This window comes from Rhamphochromis sp. 'chilingali' (genome assembly GCF_963969265.1).
Source record: "Rhamphochromis sp. 'chilingali' genome assembly, chromosome: 4".
Taxonomy (NCBI): Eukaryota; Metazoa; Chordata; class Actinopteri; order Cichliformes; family Cichlidae; genus Rhamphochromis; species Rhamphochromis sp. 'chilingali'.
In genome coordinates, this window is record NC_137948.1 from 372425 (window position 1) to 389496 (window position 17072).

General features: G+C 48.1%; 1 protein-coding gene across 3 annotated transcripts in view; it reads right to left on the reverse strand.

Annotated features, from left to right (window-relative positions):
• The window catches only part of sos1 (son of sevenless homolog 1), a 43200-nt gene that overhangs the window by 15962 nt on the left and 10166 nt on the right, over nt 1–17072 (reverse strand). Inside the window, exons 3-19 of one of the 3 annotated variants that reach the window (XM_080880174.1) lie at nt 13085–13216; nt 12843–13007; nt 12490–12699; nt 12221–12364; nt 12036–12146; nt 11573–11671; nt 10930–11057; nt 4884–5545; nt 4482–4563; nt 3148–3264; nt 2903–3006; nt 2501–2723; nt 2301–2420; nt 2046–2208; nt 1812–1929; nt 1512–1684; nt 62–178 (exon numbers count right to left, since the gene is read on the reverse strand). In XM_080880174.1, the coding sequence (XP_080736300.1) occupies nt 62–178; nt 1512–1684; nt 1812–1929; nt 2046–2208; nt 2301–2420; nt 2501–2723; nt 2903–3006; nt 3148–3264; nt 4482–4563; nt 4884–5545; nt 10930–11057; nt 11573–11671; nt 12036–12146; nt 12221–12364; nt 12490–12699; nt 12843–13007; nt 13085–13216 (2868 nt within the window). Of the gene's footprint in view, nt 1–61; nt 179–1511; nt 1685–1811; nt 1930–2045; nt 2209–2300; nt 2421–2500; nt 2724–2902; nt 3007–3147; nt 3265–4481; nt 4564–4883; nt 5546–10929; nt 11058–11572; nt 11672–12035; nt 12147–12220; nt 12365–12438; nt 12700–12842; nt 13008–13084; nt 13217–17072 lie in introns of all 3 variants that reach the window. The other 2 variants (XM_080880173.1, XM_080880175.1) reach the window with 2 other exon arrangements.

The window sequence follows — 17072 nt, forward strand, 5'->3', positions numbered from 1 at the left end:
CATGCACGTCACACGCAATGCAACACGTAACATGACAAGGTGCCGCCACGCTCGTACTTACAAATCGAGGAGCCGATCGGAGCTGGCGAGGTTCGATCTCCAGAGACTTGTGGAAGAGATAATCACTGAAGTCCTTCTCCGACAGGTCGCCCATTGGGTTCAGGTTCTCGAAGAACTTCTGCTCCACAAAGACAAAACAAATGCACGTCAACAACAAAAGACCACGCTCCAACCGCTGCTCCAACCGCTGCTCCAACCACACTTCATTGGCTTCCTGTTAAATCCAGAATTCTCACATACAAGATCTTAAATAATCAGGCCCCATCTTATCTTAATGACCTTGTAGTACCATATCACCCTATTAGAGCACTTCGCTCTCGCTCTGCAGGCCTACTTGTTGTTCCTCGAGTATTTAAAAGTAGAATGGGAGGCAGAGCCTTCAGTTTTCAGGCCCCTCTTCTGTGGAACCAGCTTCCAGTTTGGATTCAGGAGACAGACACTATCTCTACTTTCAAGATTCAAACTTTGCCATATTACCCCTGTCCTAGCTAGCCTGCATTGGCTGCCCATAAAGTACCGTATTCAATTTAAAATATTACTTCTTACTTTCAAAACTATTAATAAATTAGCGCCAAGTTATCTTAGTGAACTTCTCAAACCACATACTCCTGCTAGAACACTCAGATCTGCCACTCAACTACTTCTGACCCAACCCAGATCTCGACTGAAGTCTCGGGGTGACCGTGCGTTTGCTCTGGCTGCCCCGGTACTGTGGAACACCCTTCCTCTCGACCTCCGCGCATCTGATTCCATTGCACTGTTCAAATCACGATTAAAAACACACTTATTCAATCTTGCCTTTCCCTCTAGTTAATATTTCTTTTATGATTTTATATCACGCACTTTTATGCTCATTTAAATTCTTGTTTGCTCTGTACCTGTTGCTTTCCTATGTATTAGTGACAGTTATCTGCTTGCATATTTAGTACTTGCTTTGGTCCTATTTCTATTATCCTCCTCATATACTCTATTTTACTTGTTAAGCACCTTGGCATACCCTTGGTTTTTAAGTGTGCTTTATAAATAAAGTTTATTATTATTATTTCCTTTTTGCTAAAGCATATAGTTAGGGCTGGACCAGGTGACCCTGAATCCTCCCTTAGTGATGCTGCAATAGACGTAGGCTGCCGGGGATTCCCACGATGCACTGGGTGTTTCTTCTTCACTCACTATGTGTTAACAGACCTCTCTGCACTGAATCATATCTGTTATTAACCTCTGTCTCTCTTCCACAGCATGTCTTTATCCTGTCTTCCTTCTCTCACCCCAACCAATCACAGCAGATGGCCCCGCCCCTCCCTGAGCCTGGTTCTGCTGGAGGTTTCTTCCTGTTAAAAGGGAGTTTTTTCTTCCCACTGTTGCCAAAGTGTGTGTGTGTGTGTGTGTGTGTGTGTGTGTGTGTGTGTGTGTGTGTGTGTGTGTGAACAGAAGGTGAGGGGGTGTGTCCTCACTCTGATGTCACCCTCCACCCGCAGACAGTACGGCTGGTTCTGGTACTGCTGGATCTCTCCGGTGATCTCGGCCACTTTCCGTCTCTTGCTGAAGTTGATCAGATCTTTGCCGTGTCTGTGCAGGAAGTCGGGGTTTCCCTCCTCCGTTTTCAGGATGTTGGTCAGGTAGATTCCTGTCACACACACACATACAGTTATTTGACCTTCGAGCTGCATAGTTATCCATTAGAGATCGGTGAGAATTGAGTCATTGATAAATTGATTGACTGATAATACTACTAATCCCGAGGGAAATCATACCAAAGAAGGGGACGCAGGGGGGGTTGATGGAGCGCAGTTTAGCCAGGTACTTCTTGTAGTGGTCCTCGCTGAGCTCATGAGCGTCCTCCAGGATTTTTCTCTGACGACTCGGAATTTGCTGCAACCATAAACCGACATTTCTTCTTCTTCAAACACACGATGACGCTCACATTCTCTGTCAGCAGATTAAACTCAGATCCTTCTGATGTCAGTGACGTTCGTGGTCATTATTACCTCAAAGGTGTGATCCAGTCTGTACACGGGTGCAGAGTTCATGGCGCTGACGACCTCTAGGACGCCATTGAAATTGTTGAGCTCCTGAAACACCTGCAGGATTTCGATGATCCGGGAAAAGACAGCGACGCGTTCCTCCAGGTTCTCCGTCTCTACGATACACCTGCAGAGGAAGTACAGCTGACATCAGCCTGACGTACTTGTGGAGTTTAGTTACCGCACACTAGACCCCGCCCATGCCAAAGTAAGGCTTACTTTTCAAACCACAGGGTGAGGTTGGTGGTGTGTCGGATCATCCGTAACAGGTTGGGCGAGTGGATCTCTTTGTCCTCTTTGGTCCAGACGCTACCGACCAGCTCAGACGGTTGCACCGCCCTGCAGGTGGAGATCGGTGGTTAGATAACAGTGGGACAGGTGCCAGGCTGGTGCAAGACAGGCGCAGGGCGGAATGTTACCTGTAAAAGTCGGACTCGAGCAGGGTGAGCTGGCGGGCGATTTCGATGGGGTGCAGGGTCATAAGGTCGAAGTGCTCAGTGTCTCCGGGTTTGCAGATGTGCCATTCGATGGGAGGAGGGGAATTCTGGAAGGTGATGCTGTGACTCGGCACGCTCACCTGGACCTGCTTCTTCCTCTGGATGATCTTGGTGATTGACTCCACCCACTTCTTCATCGCCTTACCTGCGACATTTGACATCATTTCCTTGCTCCAGCTGTTACACATTTGCACTGACTACAAGCTCTTATGTTTTCATATTCAGTTTTATCTTGTAAGAAAAGAATAGCTGACCTTTTTAAAACTCGGAATTTTGAAAAAGCGTTATCGTCTGTGCTGCACCTTTCTGAACACCTGTACGTACCTTTGACTGAAGCAATGAAGTCCTCCATCTCGCTCAGAAGGAGAGGGTCTCTCTCAAAATCATAGAAGTGATGTTCAACCCAGTGGCGACAAACATTCAACACTCTGCAGGAGGACGAGGAGGACGACGACATTACTAAATTAAAGTCGCATCGTTTTCGATTTATTCCAAACTCGAGCAGAGTGTAAACGAAACTCAGAGAACGGGTGTGAGCAGGTGTCTCTTGTAGCAGGAGCGCTTCCTACCTGAGCTGAACAGGTTGGACAAACTCTTTCCGGAAGCGTTTGAGTTCAGCGCTGGGTGGCTGTTCTCCTCCCTCCGTCTGATTGGCGTCCGCCGGCTTTGGCTCCGGGATCTCAAACCTGAAAACATCAACATCACAGAGCTGAGAGCAGAAGCACACCTGTTGAGATCCACAGGTGTGCTTCTGCTGCGACCTCCCCACAGTCCACAAGGGGGCAGGAATATCGTCAAATTTCAGCCCATTGAAAGATGGTTTCCATTCCCAAAATGGAACCATTAACAGAAGACCTCTGCTCCTCCTCCTCCTCCGCCCTGCTCCTCACACTTTATTTGCTCCGATTGTCTGTGAAGGTTCTCAGTCCTCCAGGTCGTCGTCGTCGTCTAGGCAGCTCAGAAAGAAAAGCACCTGGACTTCTTTGGGGGTTTTTTAAGATTTAATTTAATTATTACATTTTAAAAACAAAAGCTCTTACAGAATAATTATGGCACAAAGTAAATATCTACAACTCGTTACAATACGGTAAGTTATTGTGACTGTAGGAACACACTTAGGTGTATATTCTTGCATCCCAAGGATAATGTCATCTGGACTTCTTTAAATTCCTTGAAGATGTTTCAGAAGGTGGAGTCCCAGATTTAAGCCCTCTGGGAGTGTCTCCCCAGAGGGTCCTGGACCCCCTATTGAACCTCCCCTAATCACACGAGGATCCAGGTCATCGTAGACCCCTAACCCCTGTGAGGTGGTATCAGGTGAACCCGCTGTGAAACCTAGCCCCACCCTATCATGTGACTTACTGAGGTCAGATGGCCCAGGAAGTGAGTGGGCATTAAGGCATCTGGGAAGGATCTCAGACTGGATTATAGATGGCAGACAGTTGGTGTGGTAAGCCCCGCCCTCTGTTCAAAGATGGTCGTACACAGTGGACATAGATGCTGATCAGGCAGATGATCAATAGGGGGTCCAGGACCCTCTTGGGGGACGCTCCCATAGGGCTTAAATCTGGGACTCCACCATCTGGTCTCAGAACTGAAGACGCTTCTGGGATGAAACGTCTTCAAGGAACTTAAACAAGTCCAGATGCTTTTCTGCCCGAGCTCCTTCAGTGTCCTCCGATTGGTTCTCCAGACTCATATGAAATTGCGTGTAAACAATATGTGTTGCTAGGCAACCAGAGACAAGCTGAGGTGTAAATATGAGCCAGTCTGCTGTATATATGGTTCTATTTGTTTAAATGATAAATAAACCCAATAACACACGAGACGACGGGGTTTTAATGAAACCGCTGTGTGAGAGCAGGCGTTCTGATTGGTCACTGTGCCTGGCAGGTAAGCTCACCTCTCTATGAGCAGGTCCAGCAGCTCCCGAGGTTTGCAGAATGATCTGTAGGTGGTCAGAAAAGTCCGGACGAAGTTTGGATCTGAAGGAAAAAACACGAGCTGATCAGTGAGGGATCAGATCAATCAGCCTCGAGGGCCGGTGCCCTGCAGCTTTTAGATCTCACCCTGGGTCGACACACCTGAATCACACGATTAGTTCATTAGCAGGCCTCTGGAGAACTTGGAGGTCATTTAGCCGTTTAAATCAGCTGACATGTCTAAAACCTGCAGGACACCGGCACAGTCGGCGCCCACATCGCCCCCAAGTCTCACCTCGCTGCCACGTTGAAACTCAAGCTACAGGTCAAGAAGCTAAAACAGCAGCAGTACGACATCTCACCTGTGTGACATCACGCCTCACCTGCGTACATGTGGAAGGTGAGTCTCTCGATCAGCTTCAGGACAGTCCCCGCCTTGATGATGGGAATGCCGGACTTGGACTGGACGTTCTCCTCGAACACGACGTTCTCCTCGGAGTCGGGCTCGGCAAAACGGTACACCTCGGCGCCCGGGAGTCTCATCTGCTCCTCCTTCTCCTCCTGCAGCATGGCGGTGTCCAGCATGCGCTCCAGTGTGCTGCGGTACTGCAGCGAGATCAGCGCCGCCATCCAGCCGTTCTTCTCCTCTGCAGACTTGGCGGCAAACACCACACTGTTGCCATCTTTCAGGATGATCTCGAAGGCGTGGCGGTACTCGCCCTCCTTGTCATCTTTGTCGTTGATCTGAACTTTGCGCATGAAGAACTTTTCTTTGAGGCGGTACTCCGCGGTAGAACTGGCACCAGGCAGCCGCGGCGGGCCATGATTAGACTTGCAGCAGATCATCAGGCCGTCGAACAGGAAGATGTGGCGTTCGTGTTTGGCGCCGACGCGGGTCAAGGTACCCTCCATGATGAACTCATTACAGCACTGGCCGATGTCCTTCCCCTCCCAGCCGTCGATGTTCTTTTGGATCTCGTTCATCTTCTTGATGGCGAGGTGCTTACCCTTCATCTGGTGGCAGTAGAAACGGCACGCCGACTCGCTGCATGCCACCACACAGGAGCGAGAATATGTAGAAGAAGAAGAAGAGTTAGTGAGGAGGATGGAGAGATCAGGGCTCGCAAAATCACTAGCCCGACGTCCCGGGGCTAGTGATTTTTCCAGTCGGACTACCAAAATCTATCTCTGCCCTGCCCGTCGGCCTATCGTAGGAAGGAAAAATATATGTCAATGCTTTTGCATTCTTTCAGAAATGTAGCTGGGTAATTATGTCATTGGCATCGGTGAGCCACTGTCAATATGTGACATATTGAAATCGCGTTTGAATTTGCGCTTGTTTTTTGCTTTCACTTTGCAATCGTGTGAACTGTGTATAGAGAGCGACAGCACTGATCTGTGAGTGATGATAATTTGCACCAATTCCTCTGACATCGTCTTATTAATCGTTAGCTTACTATGCAAACATGACAAGTGAAATCTCCCGCAGCTTAAACATGTGAGAGGTTGATCGCGCAGAGAATCGTTGAGCTTATGTGAGTGCATGTGTAAAAGCATTTCAGTTCTGCTGAGCCAAATAAGACAGGTCAGGGTGAAGAAGTGACAGCCAAAGAAAAGCTTACCACAAAACGGAGAAGTTATGACAAATCAGACTATAAGGCAAAAAGAAAGTGCAGCTTTATGGTTTCATGGACAAAAGAATTTCTGTGGCTGCAATATGACGAGCTAAATAACCAGGGCTGCACATAAGTGGTCCGCAGGTGCGCATTCGCTGTCAAAATAAAAAACACGCACAAGATAAGAAGTTGCAACGCATGTTTGCGTACATAAGATTTTCAGGAGGAGGACAGACATTTGTTTAGAACTCTTAAAGATGTCGAAGAAGCTCCTTTAAGCAATTACTGTGATGTTCCTCCACCTCCAAAGAAATGTCAGATGGAGTACGAACCACAAAAGAAGCGCGTACCGTATTTTCACGACCATAAGGCGCACTTAAAAGTCTTAGATTTTCTTCAAAAAGTACAGCGCGCCCTATAGCGCAGTGCGCCCTGTGTGTTGTAAGGAGGACGTAGTAGAGAACACCATGAGAACGCTAAAGGGTGAAGTGTGGGCGCAACCCTGAAAATGGCAAAGAGACACGCTTATGAAGCACAGTTTAAACTGAAGGCCATCAGCTACGCGGAGGAACATGGAAATCGAGCAGCGGCGAGAGAATTTAAGATTAACGAATCGATGGTTCGCAAATGGAGGAAGCTAGAAAACAAGCTCCGGCAGGTCAAGAAAACGCAGCTGAGTTTCCGCGGACATAAGGCGAGGTGACCCGAGTTGGAGGAAAGACTCGAGCGGTGGATCATCGAGCAAAGAACGAGCGGGAGAAGCGTTTCGACGGTCACCATTCGGCTAAAAGCAGTTTCACTTTCACTTTTTATGAAACGGTGCCATTTTTCCATCCGGATGTATGTAAGGAGACCAGGTGGTTTTTTCCACGCATCACCATCGCTCTTAATCTGTGACTCTATGCGTGCCCATCTCACAGCCGATGTGAAAAAACTAGTGAAACAAATGAACTGTGAGCTTGCTGTCATTCCGGGAGGCCTGACAAAGGAACTCCAACCGCTGGACATCGGTGTGAACCGCCCGTTCAAAGTAAGGCTGCGAGCGGCCTGGGAGCGATGGATGACCGGTGGAGACCACAGTTTCACCAAGAGTGGAAGGCAGCGCCGGGCGAGTTACGCCACAATTTGCCAATGGATTGTAGATGCTTGGGCTAACATGTCTGCTGGCACTGTTGTTCGAGCTTTCGCAAAAGCCGGCATCGTTTCCGAGGAGCCGCACGGCACGGAAAGTGACTCTGACAGTGAAGAAAGTGAACTTGGCATGTTTGATGGAGATTTAGCGCAGCTGTTCAATTCAGACACAGAGGATGAGGACTTCGATGGGTTTGATTGATGATAAAAATGTGAGTACCAAACTTTGTTTTGCTCCTGCTTTATTTTTAAATACGCACACTTGTATGCTTGTGTGTTGTTGATGATGACGATTACTGGTAATAAAAATGTGAGTAAGGTACCGAACTCAGGTTTGCTCCCGCTTTATTTTTAAATACGCATACGGTACTTGTATGCGCCCTATGGTCCAGTGCGCCTTATGTGTGTGTTAAATACAGTAAGGGCACACATAACTGAGACTGCGCCTTTTAGTACAGTGCGCCTTATGGTCGTGAAAATACGGTATTCTCGGAAAAGTGGTTGCAGGAGGTGAGCTGGCTTCAAACAAATGATGAATGCACAGAGATGTGGTGCAGAATGTGCCGTGAAAATCCCACTCTAGGACAAAGACACTGCCTTTATATGGACGCAAACGCGCGCTGCAACTTCTTATCTGCTGCGCGTCTTTTATCTTGACAGCGAATGCGCACATGCGGACCACTTATGTGCACCCGTGTAAATAACATAATGTTCTGCCGGGTGTGTTGTTGGTTTTCCCTCGATTTCTGAGTCGACAAGCGCCTTTGTTACTGGGACCAGTCATTTTAAGAAAGGCCCCCATTAGAACCCATGAGAAATGCAAGAAATGCATTATTGCTCAGTCTGCAATATCTTTCCCAGAACAAACACCAATTGCAAATAATATACTAAAAATAAACCTGAAAAATCTGTTTAGAACAGCTACTATGTTGCAAAGAGTGAACTACCACTGGCACAATTTTATCAGTCTTTGCAAACTTCAAAAAGCAAACGGCCTCGATCTTGGTTCCTCTTGCCTCTTACCCGTGACTTCAGTGGAAATTTCAGATTCAGGCTCTGACAGACTGATTCATGTCCTACACAGTTCTTACAAGTTCATAGAAATTTCTGTTCAATTAGAACCAAGTATTTGAGTTGATGATTGTAATTTTTATACAATGTTGTAATTTGTGTTTCAACAATTTTTTGATTGATGTTTTGTTTCCAATATTATACATTAAAGTATAATATTGTAACGGAAACAAAACATCAATCAAAAAATTGCTCTCTCTTTTATTCGGGCTACTTAAATTTATTTTGGGCTACCAAAAACTGAAGAGTCCCTGCCCGAAGGACTACCAGGATTTTGAAATGTTGCGAGCCCTGGAGAGCCAGAGGGGGCGGGTCTCTGTGTGATTTCAGTGAGAAACACATTTAAGGAAATCACGGGACTTTCACAATAAAAGCAGCAGCTGTATAGCAGCTCTTGAAGTTATGAGCTGAGGTCAGAGTTACACGTTTCACTTCCTGTCAGCTGCTGCTTTCTTCCTGTGCGTCACACAGACATACGTGATCAACATTTCTGATCAGCTACAGATCGCTAAATTATTGGAAGTTAGTTCACTGCTAATAGAGCTGCTCACTCATCATTGGGTTGGTTGAGGAGGTCAGGCTTTGTACAAACCAGCAAAGCTGCAGCGACAACAGGAAGTGAGGTCACAGCAGGCCGACTCGGACCTCAGCTGGGACAAACCGCCACGCTGTGACAGAGACACAGTGACATCGTCATTAATGAGCACGTGTATTATCAATGGCAGTACTGGGTTCTGATCAACGTGTGAAAAACACCAATGTGATGTCATCAGGACGTGAACCCTGCAGGCGTGAGGAAGCAGCGCTGATCAGACGCATCGACGGCCCTGCAGGTCTGATCGATTGGACGACCTGAGAGCGGACGGACTGCTGCTTTATTCGCTGAGCCTGTTGTTCCTGCGAGCTGCTCACTAATCACATTATAACTTAAACCCCCGAGGTATGTGGAGGCGGGGCTTCACTGGGCTGCAGCAGACCCTCGACCACATTTACTTCCCTCACCCAGGGCCTGCCTCCAACACCAGGCGTTTACCTACTGATATTTATCTGCCCCCACCAGTGACCATCAGTATAACTCTGAACCCATCGGCCGGCACCGACCTTCATTATTGGCTTTTATGCATCTCTACCCCACACCATCCACCTGCCTCCATCCACCTGCCTTTGGTCATTCATTACCAGCCTTATCTGCATGATTTGTGCAAGGATCCATCCAGCTGTGACTTTCAGCTTTAAAAAGAAGTTTAACAAAAGTAGTGCACGGAGTAATGAGCGCCTCACCTGAGCACCGAGCACGTCACCCAGTCAGCTCTGAACATGGCAGCAAGTGCTCAACTGTCGATGACTAAAACCTGACACCTGCACTTCAGTCTCAGCGGGACGGATTTAAAAATCTGTTGTTCAGAGTTATGAAACACATCTTTTTCTAACCAGCAATGAATCCAACTGCACCACCAATTCTATCTCCCTCCACCCGCCTCCACCCGCCTCACAGGCTGATATAAATCTTTTCCAGCTCTTCTGTAACTCGTCAGTGAAGAGATGGAGGACGGCGGTCTGCACTGTATTCAGGTCAGTTTATCAGCCAGACAGGTGGTGCTCAGCCACAGAGGGAAACACCTCCACCTCCTCAGAGTTAGGGTGGAACAAAAACTTCTGTGCTCTGACCAATCAGACACGGAGATTCGGACGCCGTTTCCGCCAGGCTATGGAGAAGAGGGAGCATGCAGCATGCAGTTCAAAGCAGCATCCCTGCTTGTGGGCAGGGCATCAGTTTAACCACACCTCCATTACATTTCTCGTATCATCATTTCTTCTGAGCCTGATGCTGAACGCTCCACGTCTCAAACTTAAAACCAGCCAATCCCCTCGTTAGCTGTTGGGTCCTTAGCATCGACTGCTACAAACAAAAACACTAACAGGTCGTATCTAAGCCGCTTTTCTCCAGTTTACCTCCACCGCTCTTTGTCTACCACCATCACGCCTACAGGAAAACACGAGAGAACAAAGAGAGGTCACCTACGTCCTCATGTCCGCCTGCCAGTCATCGACCGTGGGCCCTCCGCCTGCTCGTTTGTCGTGTAATAAAGGAGAAACTTTACTGAGCGGGCGGCAGCAGCAGCTTTCCCCTCTCTCTCTCTCTGAGCTCTTTTCTTTCTAACAGAGAACAATAAGCTGCCCTCGCGCTTACGCCACTTCCTCCAAACACCGCCACCCCCCCACCGGCGACCCTAACGAACCCTCCCCTCCCCATCCTGCTCTATTTTGGTCCAAAGGGAAATGCAGAGGATGGGCGGAGTCCCACCCACAGTGTTTGTGCAGAGTGCGAGCTGCTGCCCGGCAGTTACAGCTGAACTCGGCCGGTTCTGGTTCTGTCCTGGCTCCGCTCGGGGATCTCACACTCAGGGGTGAAGGCTGACTCTTTGCCATGAACAGGTGAAGGAGCAGTCCTCGTGTGGTCTACACGCCTGACACTGATTATTAGTTATTGATGAACAGGTAAAGATCAATAACCTGCTGTCGGTCATGAGGTTCTTATTATCATTTCTACTCATGCCCTCTGCCCGTCCATCACGCACGTGTGTGTCTGTGTGCGTGCAGGTGTGCGTACCTGAGCCTCCTCTTGGCCAGGCTCCTGGAGCAGATCCTCTCCATGCTGCTCTGCAGGTTGAGCAGAGCCGTGATGGCCTGTTTCAGACACTCTTTATCCTCGTCATCCTGACTCTTCTCCTCCAGTTGCTGTGGAAACAGAGAAGGGAGGGGCTAACTACCTCCATCAGACAGAGAACTAAGAACAAAACCTGTGCTGTCCAATCAGAGTCCAGGACTCCCTCTGCCCCCCGTGAGCCCTCAGCTGTGAAATAATCTGCACTACATGACTGGAGGTATTTCAGAGATTTGCCCTCAGAGGGGCAAAGCCTCTTACGGCCGCAGTGGAAAGTCCCAGACCTGGACCGGCTCCACGGGAGACTGGTGCGTGCCATCACCGCACCTGACTGGGTTCACCTGGGACCAGTTTCATGTGCTCAGCCACTGCCGGCCTGCAGGGAATGCTCTGTGGCAGGATACCGCCACATCATAAAGCGGTGCTATGACCAGGTTTGATACAGGTATAGTGCGTGTATAAGGCAGGTGAGTTACAGGTGCACTTGTGTGTTCGGCATCGCCTCTGTTGATCTCTGCGGGTGGAAGCGTGCAGAAACGCGCAGCGGGATTTAACACACATGTACAAGCGTCTCTGTCAGGAGACTCACCTTGAGGATCTCGAACAGGTGCAGGCAGTGGTAAACAGGTGTGAGCAGCAGCCTGGGCAGAACGTACTGAACGGCCTCTTTAAAGCCCTCGCAGATGGACTGCAGACAGACACACAGACAGACGCTTCATCATCAGCGGTCACGTGACCCGCCGCACACGCCGATCTCTATCAACACGCTGCACACCTGAGCAGAGGTTCGTCTCACATGATAATCAGCTGACGTTGCACCCGCTCGTCTGTTTGTCTTATGACATCAGAGGAAAGGTGGCTCCGCCTGTGAAAGCGCGCTCATTGGCTAACGACTTGTGATTGACAAGTCGTTAGCCAACGAATGTGCAGGAAACACTACAGGCTGTATTTTTTTATTTAACTGATCCCAGAACCTCCCAGAGGTCAAAGGTCAGAAAAGTCTGCTTTCACCTTCTCTGACAGAACCATTGTAATCAGAGTACTGGCCTCACCTGCAGGTGGAAGGAAGCTCCAGGTTTGGACACCTGACTGAGGAAGTGTTCATGGAAGCCAGAGCGCAGCATGTCCTGAGCGTACGTCTCATAGGGGTCGAAAGCCAACTCCTGCCAATCAAAGCTCACGTCATTCTCAAGCAGACAACCGATCGATCAACAGATCAATCCACAGGCGTACAGACCTCAGCCAGGTCCTCGAAGCAGCTCCCCACCAGAGGATGAGGACTTCCCTCGCCGGTCATTTCCACCGTGTCCTCGATCAGACCGAGCAGCTTCACCGTCACCTCGTGGATATCCAGGATCCGACTGAAGATGCTCTCCACATCCTGCAATCGATCAGAGACTCATCAATTACACCAGCCTGAGAATGTCACGGATCAAACACGTCGTCGTCACTCACAACAGAATCACCAATCACCAGACCAGTTAGTGATGTCACCGGTGGACATACGTGCTGGGAGAAGAGCATGGAGTTGGAGTTGAAGGGCTCCCTGAACACCCTGATGATCAGGTTGAGCTGCCTCAGGTACTGCCGACAGTCCGCCATGAAGCTCTTCACCAGCTCGTAGTAACTCTGCTCCTCATTGGCTGACGGCTCCTCATCCATTAGCGGGAAGCCGCTGATGTCCTCCTCGTCCTGGTGAAACATGTTCATCAACACCTGCACAGCGACACACAGACCTACAGGTGAGACACGCAGAGTTTAAAGGTTCCTCCAAACCATGAGACGGACTGAGCGGCTGCACGGTGTGGAGCTTTCACTGGACTGTGTTGTATTTTGTTGTGTGCGTGTGCGTGTGCGACCTTGTCGGCACACATGGCCACGGTGATATCCTGCTGGGAGATCTCATAGTGTCGAATGTTCCTCACGTAATTTCCTGCCAGCTTCAGGATGTCCGCAGAGATGTACTCCAGGACGGCGACCATGTACACGGACACCTGGTGGTCGATCTTATAGCCCAGCACCTCCTAAAGCACAGCACCGTGGTGAACACACTCAAGGCACCATGGGAAATGTGCGTAAGCCATATGATGAAGAAATGTACCTTGAGCAGGGGATGGATCTTATCAACAGGCAGCGCCAGCGGGTTCCTCCTCCTCCTCTTCTCAATGGCACTCTGAGCATCACTGAGTGCCCACTTATCGATCGGGTGAGGAAAACTCTTCTGCACGCGCTCCTGGAGAGAAAAGGGGCGGGTTCAGGACACGAAGCGGACTCCGGTAGCCTGCACGCCTTGGCTGGGCCGATAAGAACCAAACAACACCTGATCTGAGCAGGGCTGTGCGATATGACGAAATGAAAACATCTTTCATATAATACACTATCGTTTGTTTCACGGTGACGCAAAATCCACTGTTTATGGATGCGGGGACAGAGAATCCCAGCACGACCAGTTTAGACGAGGCAGAACCAGGTAGCTGCAAACAGACGGACCAGTCCACACAAATCCAGGACCTTATTCCTAAACGAGGGCCGCCTCTGTTGCGCGGACACAGTTTGGTTATGAAACGTCTGACACGGAAAACTGCACAACGTAAGTTCTGGCACAAAGCAGCGCCACTTCAGACTCGAACAGCACAGAGCTCTTCTCAGTAGGGCTGGAACAAAAAAAAAAAAACGTCGACGTAAAAAAATCTGCGTCGATGCGTCGTCACTTTCAAAAAAAGACATGGCGGCAGCGAGTAGTGGAATCATGAGTGAGGCAGTTGCAGTCAACTTAAATCACTCCACCCGAACACGCAGCTCTACAGTATGGGGATATTTTAACAGAAAAGGAAGTGATTCAGTCGTTTGCCGGCTTTGTGAGGTGGAAATGGCCTATCATAAAAGCACGACGGCTATGCACCAGCACCTCAAACGACGGCATCCAGGAGCAGCTTCTGCAAAGGACAAACCACCGTAAGTTTAACTTTTTTACTAACGCTAGTTTTTACCCGTTAATTCATCCAGACCCCCCCACGTAGACGTACACTCACTCATAGACACAGATAAAGACCCAACCTCCGTAAATGCAAAACTCATTTAAGCTGCTGAGCAGTAACATACAGCAGCTGCTGTTTAGTTGTTGTTGTTTTGGTTTGTGGCCCATGCTGGCAAAATGAGTCGGAATGCACGCAGGCTGATTATCAGAATCGGCGAAAGACAAAAATGTGAGACAGCGAATTGGCCGCAGGAGAATTGTTAACAAGGATAATGCACCACCTGCTAAACGTAGCCGTCGTGGACACTATTACAACATTGTTAAAGTGCTTGCAAAAGCAAAATGACAATGAACTCTTGATTTGTCAAATTTAATGTGTTTCATCCTATTTGAACGCTGTTTTTATACATAATGCTTCTCCAGCTTGATCTTATAGGTCAAAGTTATGCCATCTAATGACTAGAAAGCAGTGCACCAGTAAAGGTGCCATCAGCCCTGGGTGTTTAAACGTTATCTTTTCCAGCCATCATGATTACTGCATATCATATGTTCAACATTGGGGATTATCATTAACCTCTTACTGTTATGCTATGAAAGCACATGGCATAACAGTATGTGTGTATCTATCTATCTCAACCAGATCCTTATCAGATTATTTTGATATTATGCTTTCCATATAATTATTTAGTAATTATTCGAATTCATCTGTGTGCTGTGTGTGATTTATGATTTCAGGAATAAACAGAAAAGTCTGGAGGACTACTGTCAGAGAAGAAGTACACCATGCACCCCCCAGGAGGTGGCTGTACTTACTGAGAGCGTCTTAGCTATGATTTTAAAAGACAAGAGACCACTTGCTGTGGGTGAGGGATTCAAAGAAATGCTGACCACTTTCCAACCAGGTTACACTCTGCCGTCTAGGCGTCATTTTACAAGCATGATGGAGAGAAAGTATGAAACTTCAGTGGAGAAACTAAGGAATGAACTAAAAAAGCCACATCCAAAATCTCCCTTACCACTGATGCTTGGACAAGTCTGGTCACAGAGTCCTACTTAGGGGTAGCTTGTCATTTCATTATTTGTTCAAAGACGCCATTGCTGCTGTTTGTATATTATTAATTTTTTGCTATGATTTCCTTTGTTATATTTGTTTTGCAAAACATTTAATTTTTTGTTGAAAACAGCAGATTGTAGTACAATGTTATTGTGGATTTTGTTTTGTGAATGAAGAGCACTTTTTGGCAGAAAGCAAAGTGAATGTTACATTTTGTTTGTTTAAAGACACCATTGTTGCTATTTATTTGAAATGTTTTGTTAACTTTTCCTTAATTTTATATATGTTTGCACATTTCATTTCTTGTTAAATGCTATCTCTATTGTATTGATTGTACGACCTCTACAACTTTATTTTGCAATTTTTTTTTATTAAAAGGTCTTCAAGTGAATAAATTTGTGTTTTTCATTTATATACATAAATTAGTAAATGTGAAATTGCTATACAAGTCAAATAATGGGGAAAAAAATCGTTAATCGAATCGAAATCGAATCGGATTGAAAAATGAATCGTTAGATTAATCGATGCATCGAAAAATTAATCGCTTCAGATTCATCGATTAGGAAAATAATCGTTTTGCCCAGCCCTACTTCTCAGGTGACAGAGTGGAGAGAGTTTACGGACGAGAAGCAACAAAGAGCCGTCAGGTGCTCCAAACCAACCTCAGACTCAAACGCTACAACGGGCGTTTCCCCGCAGCACGCTGTGTAGAAAGACTCACAAAGAAAATGGCGGCCGTTACAACTTCTATCTAAAAATAGATGGTTTCATGCATCGGTCAGAACACTCCGCTGAAAACGCCTCACACGGGTCGAGTTACAGAAAAAGCACATTTAGTGACAGATGAGGTTATCGAGAGATAACCGGGTCATATCGCACGGCCCTTGATCTGATGTGGTTTCTGGGTTGAAGCCATGGGTATAGTTGATCACACGGCACAGCACACCTGTCCTGTGCTCTGAGTGGATAAAGGGAGCCAATAACCCGAGGTTATTCTGTCATCACGGCTCGGTTATTGACAGGTCTCTTGATTCAACTTATTTATATAATCACAGCAACAGTCGCCTGAAAGCGCTTTACGCTGTGAGGTAAAGAGCAGTACAGAGAAAACTCTGTGAGCAGGCTGACGGTGGGAAACAGGAAGAAACCTGCCTAACGATAAGCTCCGCCTGGCTTCACAAAAGTGGATTTTACAAACTGGAGACTCTGACTGCGCTCGGGCGTTTCTGGAGAACCGCCTCCTGTCCTAAATCCTTGATGTCATCCAAGAACCGGAGTCACATCCATGATTCAAACGCTGAGCTGTGCTGTGGACGATGAGGAAAAACAAAGGAGCGCCATGACGACGTGACGCATCAGGTCCACTGACCCAAAGAAGAGGAGCGCCATGTTTGGTGAGGAGCAGGCCGGTGGATTCTGTGATCCTGCACAGACCACAGATGGACCTGCGAGCAGCTCCGGGACCACTGCGGCGAGGAAGAACGAGTGCTGGGAACACGCAGACGCACGATGAAGTCAGTGCCATCAATACTCTAGGAGGCGTGAGCTGAAACGGTGCGCTCTATTACTCAGGTAACGGCACCTGTGCGGCGATTAACCCTCGGTGTTCACACCTGCTCGGCAACAATCACAAGGAACCGGGACGACGAGTATCGGTCACAGTACTGACGAGTACTGGTATCGAGAGGTAGTACTGACTTACATCCTTACACCTGTCCAGGTGTGCGGTGCAGCCGGTCAGCAGCTGTGCTTTTCACTAGACCGTCTGCTGCTTGGTCACATGTCCAGCACTTACACGACATCATGTCCTGTCACATGATGCAGCCTGAGGGATCATGTGACCTCTGTGAGCGCGATCAACGGATGGCACGTGTCACCAAACACGAACACACACAGGATGTGAGTCTGAGGAACGGTCAGGGGTCAAAGGTCAGGGGTCAAAGGTCAAATATCAGGGATCGGGTTGAGGATTAAAACGCCAACAGCGTGGCGTTTTGTTTTTTTCCCCAGACAGCACCTCGTTACGTCATCGCAGCCGCCGATCCCACCTCGGCCTCA